Here is a 10,999-nt window from a genome sequence, read left to right as displayed (position 1 = left end):
GCTCGCCAGCATCATCATGCCCCGGCTGCAGGCTGATCTCCAGGTCACTGGGGTCCTGCTGCGGTGCCCCTTCGCTCCCGGTGCGATCGTGCTGCGGTGCCCCTTCGCTCCCGGTGCGATCGTGCTGCGGTGCCCCTTCGCTCCCGGTGCGATCGTGCTGCGGTGCCCCTTCGCTCCCGGTGCGACCGTGCTGCGGTGCCCCTTCGCTCCCGGTGCGACCGTGCTGCGGTGCGCGCTCTCGTCCCGCACCGCTAGGCGTGCGAGCACCCTGCGGCACTTGAGCCATCGCGCGGACTTGCGCGGTCACCGGTGTCTGCTCGACAGATGAAACAGTCGCGATCGCCGAGTCGAATGTGATGTCAGTCAATGGCTGCTCGCAGACAATGTCAATGGCTGCTCGCAGACCAGAAATAAAATGATCTCTGAACCGTGCCGGATGCTCCTCTGCCGTGAATTTGCACGGCACAGCCGAATGCGATGCGCGGCCAGCACGAGTGGACTCAACGCGACACCCGATCCGTGCCTCGCTCACTTCCCCCCCCCCCCCTGCCACTGATCTTGTCATTTCCGGATCAATCGCAAGCAGGGTTCGACGCGGGACGGAAGGATCGCCTCGCACACCGCCATCTATGACCGTAACAATGGGCGATGACCCTCGGCCCACACACCGTAGACGACCTCGAGAGCCCAGACCGCCGTCCGAGTGATTGCATTGCCACGCTCGCCCACGACCCGCGCCGCAGACCGTGCGCATGGCCGTGCATGCCTGGCCCATCGCGATGACCCCTAGACCATCTGCTGTGTCCCGACCATCGAGACCTCGGATATTCTCCAGAGCTTGTGCGACGTCCAACGCCGCGTTCGAGCCGAAATGCATATCCTCGACAAAACGAACAAGAAAATGAACCAAATGAACGAACGTTGCCCACTCGACGTGGCCGAAGTCGATTCCGACGAAGGCGGGCACGCGTACGTTTGCCATGCACCGACCCTTTGCCATGTTCGCGCCGGCGAGACCTTTGGCTCCGTAGCCTGGAACCGCACGGGTCATTTGCCGCCCTTACACACGTCGATTCGAAAGTCCTCGTTCGCCAACTGTACTGTACTGAATTGGGAGATGCTTAGCAGGCAGACACGAAGCGGAGGAACAGTCGAGCCGGGCTGTGTTGCACGAGTGCGAGCCAGGGCGTACTGTGCCCGCGGCTCTCCTTTATTCCGTACGCGGTACACTCACGAGCCGGCCGACTCCAGTATTACTACGACACCTCAGACGGCGTGCACACCTCATATCCCTCGCCGAACCCCACGGCCACTCCTCCACCATCACGCCCATCATGCATCATCATCATGCCCCTCCCCGTGGGCATGACTACACCACATATATATATATATATATATATATATATATATATATAAAAATATATATATATATATATATATATATAAAAATATATATATATATATATATATAAATATAAATATATATATATATATATATAAATATAAATATATATATATATATATATATAAATATAAATATATATATATATATATATATATATATAAATATATAAATATATATATTTATATATATATATATGTGTTTATATATATAAATAAATAAATATATATATATATATATATATATATATATATATATATATATATATATATATATATAAACACATATATATATATAAATATATACATATATAAATATATACATATATAAATATATATATATATACAAATATATAAATATATAAATAAATATATATCTATATATATATATATCTATATATATATATATATATATATATATATATATATATATATATATATATATATATATATATGAGGTGCCGCGAGGAGTGAGGTCAGGGACACATCGGCCATTTTGGAGTTAATGCCACATAGCACTATTTTATCCCTTTCCTTATCATCCGAGGCTATCATCATCATCATATCATTAAAAAATGTCGCTTACATCACTCCTCATCGCGGGGCTTCATATATATATATATATATATATATATATATATATATATATATATATATATATATATATATATATATATATATAGCCTTGCTTGTAGGTATTGAAGAAAAGAAAAAAAGGAGGGGGGAATCGAATTATTTTTTGCATTAAAAAAAAAACACAATTGAAAGTATTGCAAGAAAATGAAATAATTTTATGCACAAAAAAATGAAATAAAATCAAACCGTAGTAAGTATTGCAAATTTTTATTTGTTTAAAGTAACTATTCATGTGAAACCACTAATAAACAATCTATTCAAATTGTCTTGGCATCACCAAGGCAAAAAAAGAAAACTTTTTTTTTTCAATAAATTAAAAAACACATGCAAAATTTGGAGACATAAAAACACAAAACAAAACCTCTTTCCACCTTTGGTGGCAGAGGTGGAAAGCCAATTGGTGGTCGTTTGGAACATCTGAATTTTGTGAGGAAACATATTTATGCTGTATTTGTGTGTTCACTAATTGGTTAGAAAAAGAAGATTTAAATGTGCTCCAAATATAGAAATTACTGATGATTACACTGGAGCTTCCCACCTGGAGTGCAGGTCATACATGCTGTACAGAGCTGTGTTGGAATGAGGATATAACTGGAAAGACAGGAAGAGACAGAAAAAACAAAACAGGTAATTAGAGCTTTGTATCATAAAACACTACTCATTACTGCAACAGTGACATTGTTATGCTCTCTCGAAATGATTGTGATAACTTTGTTGTGAGTGCATTTGAATGGCTCAGTTGATGAGAAATGTATTGTTTGGTAAATATTTTTCGGTAAATGAAAAAAGTGAATAAAAAAGGTCAATGAAACAAGGTAAATGTGGCTTGTGCAACAAAGCTTCCGATAATCTAACAATTTTATAGATTGACATAAAATTGTATTTCTGAAAATCCTGATCGACTGGGAATGCACTTGTTACCACTTGGTATATATCATCGTGTGTGTGTGTGTGTGTGTGTGTGTGTGTGTGTGTGTGTGTGTGTGTGTGTGTGTGTGTGTGTGTGTGTGTGTGTCATGTCCATGTGTGTTTGTGTTTTTTTTTTTCTCTGCAAGTGTATGTGCTGATGTGCACGTGTATGTGTGCATGTGCTTGTCTGATGTGCATGATGTGCATGTGGAAGCTGATGTGCATGCATGCATGCTTGTTCGCCTCCATGTGTGGGTGTTCTTTCTTCGTGAATGTGGAACTTATCAACATGAAAATTATTTTTTTGCATTAAAATAAATAAATAAGTATATTTTTTAAAAAGAGTAAAATAATACTCGTGCAAAAATTATTCTGGTACTCTAAAATCATCCTCATCATCATCATCATCATAAATACAATATAAAAAACTTATTAAAACCACTAAATGCAACATTAAATTGCACAACCAGTTTACAATCCTGTAATAACTGAAGGAATAAATGGTAGTCAAAATGCAAATGCTTGTATCAAACAAGCTGATCTTCAATAAAGAAGTCGAATTATAAGGCCGTTATCTATTTCAGAAAGAGAAGTTAAAAATAACTTCAGCAATGGGATGCTTTGAGCAAATGCTATATTTGCAAAACCAAACATGCCATCAGTGATGTCAGAAAGAATCGACCAATCAACAGAGAGACAAGAAACAAATGAAAACAAGATAGGTTGAATTTGGCTGAACTGTCAGGAAACGTCCAGCATATTCTTCAGGAAAAAAAACTGCCAACACCCTCAACGCAACACAAAATAAATGCACAGACACCATAAGCATACTGTACAGTACCATAAAATAATGTCCCCTTGAGCCAAATGACAGTACTGTACTGAACTTCATCAAGTCTCTGTAACCATTTTGTCAAAATAGTTTGTTTTTGGGGTTTTTTTAAATATAAACTTTGAGAACCCCCACTCGCCTCCCTATCAAACTTGGTCATATCCCATCAGTGAGACCTTACGGGAGCGCTTTGATATGCCTGTAACTCTCTCGTATGTTATGTCATGGGTATTGTCTGGATGATGCTAATTATCTGTTTCTTCTCTAAGGTCCACCCACCATCTTCCTAATTCTCCTTCTTCGATTTATACAGTATTTGCAGAGTTTGGTAAGATACAAAATATACGACCTTATTTCCAACACATCCAGCAATCCATCACACCTTGGCAATGCCGAAGCAACGCAGAGAAATTAACCTTGTTGTTTTGTGCATCATTGTCTTTTCCATCAGCTGTCGATTCAGCAGACATAAAACAACTCTTGTGTCTGAAGCAGCTTTTGGTGCCAGTTGCTTTCAATGTATAGTCTCTGCCAAATGTGCTGTCGATGACATTAGCACAGTCAGCAAGCTAAATGGTTTACAAGCTTTCCTTTTTTCACAGGTGCTTCAGACACTCCTCTCAATAAATGTCGGCGCCACGTTAATATCCTCGTCCCTTCGGTCTTCTTTGAATTTCATGTCAGTATATACAGATGACTTTTCATCAACATTTTACAATATTAACCTCCACATTCCCTCGGAGAAAAAAAAATCCAGCTTGGGTAGGCATTCCACGTAAGCGACAGAGTCTGCTTGCTTCCTGCATACAAATGTGCGTCCTCCCCAGACGCCAACACCCTCACGTCGCCGTTGTTGTGTCTTACTTCATGATGCCAAACAGGGTGATTTTTACTTCCCAGCTACCTTGTTGCTGTTATCTATTTGGATAATACACTACAAGGAAATCGTCGGTTACAAAATGTCATCGTCCTTTCAATGTCCAACACACTCTTTGGGAATTGAAAGATTGTTATTCATTGGCAATAGAAATGCCACAGTGTATACATATCAGTTGAAATAAGCTTTTGTCTACATTTATGCATGCCTCATCTCATCACATCTGCGGATAAAAGCTCACTATTCATGGAGCCTTTTAGAGTCATCAAGGCAGCTGCGCACTCTGAAGAGTCTCAACCCGATAACAAGGCACAGGGGTCCTGGTGAGGTCAACAAAGATGGTGTAAACAGTTTTTATATGTGAATGCCCTGGGGGTGCATTACTGACACCAGCTGCTTGTTAAAAGATTAATCGGACAAAGTGCTCAAACTCATATTTGACATTGAGAATCAGTGGAGAATGGAGAATGTTGACTGGATATGCAGGTTGAAAGTTTTTATTTATTTATTAATATACAACAAGATTTCAACCAGTGAATGCATGTATATGGAGCTGATCAATCATGGTTTGGCATTTATTTAATTATAATCACAATTATATGATTATCATTAAAGGACAGCTATGTAAAAATCAATAAAATAAGTGGTCTATTACCTTTTTTAACCATTTACTCCGTTACTATTTTCTGATGATGACATACCATCCTTTGTATTGGAGTGTCAGTGCTGCTGAAGCAGTTTCTTGGCAAAGGTATGACTGGGTGTTTGACATTGCTTTCCCAGCAGTAGTTGGGGAAGCCATTTGGAACTTGACTAGGGTACGGGCAATAGCTTTTGAGATTTGAACGCGGCTAGATAGCTTAGAGGTGAGTGTGCATACTTCTAGACCATCCTGCCAGCCAAGATTACTATTAACAAGTATCAAAACATGGCAATTTTAATTGTATTTTCACATACAAGTTTCCTGTACATCGACAACGGGCAACGAAGATTGACAGAGTGCTGTGTAGTTGATGTTTACCTGTTTATGGTTTAAAATATAATAAAGATTACAATGTATTTTGAACCCATAGACTTAGAGTATTTCATCACCACATCACTAACATTATAGTTCATGAGGTAAGAAATGGTATAGTCAAGAAATGGTATAGTCAAGAAATGGTATTATAATGGTATAATGGTCCACCTATGCACCTTTCATACAATGTCTGCATCAACACCACGTATACAATGTCTACCTATGCACCACTCATACAATGTCGACCTATGCACCACTCATGCAATGTCGACCTATGCACCACTCATGCAATGTCTGCCTTTTCACTGCTCATACAATGTCTTCCTCTGCACCGATCATACAATGTCTGTCTATACATCACTCATCAAAACATTGAGGCATCACGACACATTTTCAAGAGGACAATGCCAGGACATCGGTCTTTGAGTTCATTTTATGTGCAGTAAATGTAACTGCAAATACAGTACAATTAAATGTAACTGATTTGTTTTGCTTCTTACCATTATTTTGTTATACTATCAAATAAGCTGTCCTTATGGATAGGTGAATTCCTCTAATTTTACAGATGGGTTAATTCCCCCAGAATTGGTGTATTTTAGTTTAACTTGTAATACCCGCTCGCACCGTGAGCAGCGCTATGCTATACAAATTTATACACGTGTGGGGAGCATGGTAGTTGTAAAAATGTAAGGCCTAAGCATGGACCAAGTTCTCTTGCAGGATAACTCCTTCTTACTTGTGTCTAGGACTTTGTGTTTAGGTGAAGTTGTCCTGTTTTTGTGCACCGTTGGAAGGCAGTGTTATTTGCGATAGACAGATTATCTCGGTTAAGGATGTTACGTAATCTGTCCTTCGGGTCGAATCGTCAGAAAACAGTCAAGGTAAGATGAGGGGATCCCTGAGAACTGATATGAAGCAACCCCAGGATGTGGCACAATAAGGTTGCTCCATTCTCCTCCTCCCTCTGGCATCTGCACGGGCCAGAGGGCATGACCTTACCACTGCCATTAATGTCATCACCACCCTGGGGCAGGACCCCAGCGAGGACCCTCCTACTGTGGCAGCAATGTGGCTTATGATAGGCCAAACCTGTTAGCAAAGGAAAGGCCGCTATGGGCCCGAGCTGCGGGGTGTCGCTTGATTGGGCTGAAGGCAGGAAGATGCCATTTGAATGGCTGCATCACTTCACATGAGAGGTAAGAGGAATTGTGAAGTGGGAAGGGAGGAGGACTATTTAAGCATGCAGGAAGCAACATTCTTTCTCTTTTTCTGGCGATACCTGTTGGCATTGGAGCTCTCTTTTTCCGGGAATGCTATTGCTGTTGGACCAGTGTGCCGCGATCTGTGTCTGGTGCAGGCCTGATTGGTCATCCCTGGTGTAAATTGTTAAATTCAGTTAAAATCCTGATCACTCATGTGGAATTAGTCCACATTCAGAAAAGGGTCACTTGCCAGCCTCTCAGGCATGCACTAACCAAATTGAACTGTAAGCTTTGCCGTTTCTCGAGGGGAGACCTCAGCATGTGTGTTTTCCCACCAACTGCCATAAGTGGCTACCTGACGTGGATTGTGCCTATGACAATATTTGCAGAGGGAGAATTGGAATCCTCCCCAGAGCTGGCCCCTGCAATTCCCAAAATGGACAAGCTCATTTTCTTATTTTCAAGATTTTTTTTCATCAACTTTGGGCAAAACAGCTTTGGTGTTCTGCTCAACTTTAATGATGTCCAAATGAATGTCCAGTGACACATTGAGGAGGTAATGTGAGGAGATAGAGAAGACATTGAGCTTTAATGATGACTGATATCAGTGGATTTGAAATAGCACAGGAGATCCAGAACCTGCCATCAGTGCCATCTCAGATGACAGCTCTGCAGCTGCTTTCATTGATCCATAAAAGCAGCTGCAAGAGCTTTATCTCAAACTGTGGATCACTCTCAGGATAGCTGTCATGCCCCCGGACACTGTGGCATCAGCAGAGAGAACTTTTCAAAGTTGAAACCCATCAAAACATACCTGCGCTCGTCGATGACAGGAACGTCTCAGCGAACTGGTTGTCATCAGCATTAACAGGGAGATTGGCCAGCAACAGCAACTGTCTTATGATAACATCATTGATGACTTTGCCTCAAAAAAAGCAGAAAGGTGCATTTTTAACTCAAAAGGTAACAGGAAAACTGAAAATAGTAATTTGCTTTAATCATTATGACAAAATAGATTCTGCAGAAACATTTTAATGTATTTATTCTCAAAACACAAGAACTGACTGTGATCAACCAGATGGGTTTTGGTTTGCTAATTGGCACTGATCCTCCCCCCCCCACCATAATTACTAACCACTGAAAACATGCCCGTGCAGACCCCGAATACAACCACCAGTTTTCCCCTCATTCCGTCCAGCCATTCAGGAGTGCATTGAAGTGAAAACAAACAAGCAAACACACAAACAGACACTTCTTGAATTGCACGAGGGTTAACCCGTCCTTGCGGATGGGATAACTGCCTCAGAAATACAGACCTGCTAATTCTGCTAGAATTGGTTGGTTTTATCATGACTTGTAATACGACATCCCTCTGGGAGAGGTGCTGTGCCAAATATATTTACAGAGACAGAATTGAGGTTCTCCCCACACTCTAAATCTCTGGGACTTTGAATTTTTTTCAATCGCATAAACCCTTCTTGCACACACCAAAGTGCAACCACCAGTTTTCAACTCATTCTGTCCAGTGGTAAAAGATATTTACATATACTGGATATAAGTCAAACAAACACACAAACACTGCTCAAAGTATGGAATGATTTAATTTGTGTGAGTGGATGATAAATGGGGTTTCTGGGACACCCAATCAAATGAATGGGGGGAAAGGGGAAAACTTTCTGACATAAGTCCCGAAAGATCAAAATAGGAGACTGATTTTCTCCCCACCTATCCCCTTCCCTCCCATACAAGCAAATGTAAAATTGAGACTATGAAAGATTGAGACTGACTGATTAAAGCACTTCTTCCCCCCAACATAATCACAGTCCTTTTATATTTTCATTCCACTCAAAGAGCGAACCAACAAATATTTTTTCATGTTATACTTCACGGAATAACTTAATTTTCTTATAACATTCATTTCTATCGAGTATATTCACAAAGAATAACTTGGAACTTGGTTCTTGGTTTAAGTGTCTTTGTTGTGCAGAAATGAAGTGATAAACTTCTCTTTATGCTCTTATTTTTCATGGTCTTTCCAAATTCAACATTATGTGTTATTTGATGTAAGTTTTTCTCAAAATCATTTCAAGCAAGCTGTTTCATTTTCGTGTTAAAATGAGTCGGACTGCTTGAGAACCTAGCTGCCTCGCCCAAAGCAAAAATGTGACTCATTTCCTATGTGAGACACAACCTGAAAAACCCATTGTTGTGTTATCTCCCATGATGTCATCAACAGGAGGCTATTTATTACCAAAGCGAACTTCGTTCTTATTCAGAGAATTTTGAGTCGTATTCAGAGAAAGGAGTATTTTGAAGAGAACTCTGACCTTGCAGATCAATGGTTTTCACAAGATGAGAGGTGAAATCCTTGAACCCATTCATTATTTGTTGTTTTATACGGACTTATATCACTGTACAACCAATAATTATTGTATGTCTTTTTATAACAGGTTGTCCACAATAAGAACATCGTTGATAACTGATCTGGAACAGGAGGCGTTTGCATATCACGAGTGGCAAAAAATTAATGACTTCCTTGAAGACATTCAATCGTTCATAAGAGAATTGAATGATATTTTTGTTGGCTGGAAAGAGGTTCTCTCACGTCCTCTGACCTTGAATGAGTCGAGTCAAAGGTGAGAAATTATCCCTCTGTGTGTGTGTGTGTGTGTGTGTGTGTGTGTGTGTGTGTGTGTGTGTGTGTGAGAGTGTGTGTGTGTGTGTGTGTGTGTGTGTGTGTGTGTGTGTGTGTGTGTGTGTGTGTGTGTGTGTGTGTGTGAAAGTGTGTGTGTGTGTGTGTGTGTGTGTGTGTGTGTGTCTGTGTGTCTGTCTGTGTGTGTGTGTGTCTGTGTGTGTGTGTGTCTGTGTGTCTCTGTCTCTCTCTCTTCCTCTGTCTCTATGTCTCGATGTCTCTGTCTATATCTCTCTTGAGTGTTGACTCATTATTATTATTATTATTATTATTGTTATTATTTTTATGATTATTATTATTATTATTTCAGTTTAAACACCTGTCTGAATGAACCAAACACACAACTTAATCTTCTGGAGGAATCTGACACGACACTCAATCTTCTGGAGGTAAATGTTATATTTATTATTTTATTAATATCATAATATAATCATCTTTATATACCTTAATTGTTCTTCTCTCTTTGTTTTGAACAGAATATGTTGACCGAGTTTCAAAATCACAAACCATCAGACTGCTGCAAAAGAAGATTTTGTTAAATGTTTGTAATCTTGTTTTATTATATATGCTTTCCTTATAATTATCTGATTTTGAATTATAAGAAAAGAATAAAGGAGATGTAAAGGGGGGGGGGGTTGGGGGAGGGTTAGAGTTGGGGCGAAGGTGCGCTACCCCAACTCCCCTCCCCGTGTTGTATGTGGGGGAGGGTGGGGGTGGAATGAGGGGGGTGGTGGGTCAAAGGTGGGGGTGCACAGGTGGGTGGGGCTTGTGTGGGTGGGGCTTGTGTGGGTGGGGCTTGTGTGGGTAGGGCTTGTGTGGGTAGGGCTTGTGTGGGTAGAGCTTGTGTGGGAGGGGCTTGTGTGGGAGGGGCTTGTGTTGGTGGGATTTGTGTGGGTGCGGCTTGTGTGGGTGGGGCTTGAGTGGGTGGAGCAATTTTTTTAAATTCAATAAACATTTTGTGTGTGGGAACTATTAAACGAATCACTAATTACGTGGATATGATGGATGTGGATGTGGCTGATGTGGGTGGGGTTTGCATGGATGTGGCTTATGTGGGTGGGGCTTGTGTGGCTGTGGCTTTTGTGGGTGGGGTTTGTGTGAGTGGGGTTTGTGTGAGTGGGGTTTGCGTGGGTGGGGCTTGTGTGGATGTGGCTTTTGTGGGTGGGGTTTGCGTGGGTGGGGCTTGTGTGGATGGAGTCAAAAAGGGGCGGAGTTAAAAAGGGGTGGAGTCAAAAAAATTTCAATTTATCTTTGTCTTTTTTAATTCCTGCGAGTAAAATGAACCAAAATCTCTTCCCCCTTTAAATCACAAAATTTGTCAGTCCAAGGGTTTTTTTTCAATTTATCTTTGTCTTTTGTAATACCTGTGAATAAAATGAACCTAAAATCTCTTCCCCCTTTAAAACACATAATTTGTAAGTCCAAGGAACTG

General features: G+C 40.8%; 1 protein-coding gene and 1 long non-coding RNA gene across 4 annotated transcripts in view; one reads left to right on the top strand and one right to left on the bottom strand.

Annotated features, from left to right (window-relative positions):
• Nucleotides 1–10,999, bottom strand: part of LOC147029591 (inactive dipeptidyl peptidase 10-like) — a 594,191-nt gene that overhangs the window by 180,403 nt on the left and 402,789 nt on the right. For all 3 annotated transcript variants that reach the window (XM_085872742.1, XM_085872743.1, XM_085872744.1), the window contains exon 6: nucleotides 2,576–2,628. In XM_085872742.1, coding sequence (XP_085728868.1) covers nucleotides 2,576–2,628 — 53 coding nt within the window. The remainder of the gene's footprint in view (nucleotides 1–2,575; nucleotides 2,629–10,999) is intronic.
• Nucleotides 9,123–10,189, top strand: LOC147029593 (uncharacterized). The gene is made up of 4 exons (XR_015055731.1): nucleotides 9,123–9,234; nucleotides 9,326–9,511; nucleotides 9,878–9,956; nucleotides 10,044–10,189. It is a non-coding gene; the product is annotated as an uncharacterized LOC147029593 (long non-coding RNA).

Source organism: Eptatretus burgeri, chromosome 3 (assembly GCF_056783735.1).
Source record: "Eptatretus burgeri isolate ZD-2024b chromosome 3, Ebu_testis_v1, whole genome shotgun sequence".
NCBI lineage: Eukaryota > Metazoa > Chordata > Myxini > Myxiniformes > Myxinidae > Eptatretus > Eptatretus burgeri.
Note: the sequence above shows the minus strand (reverse complement) of the source record. Positions and strands in the feature narration are given on the sequence as shown.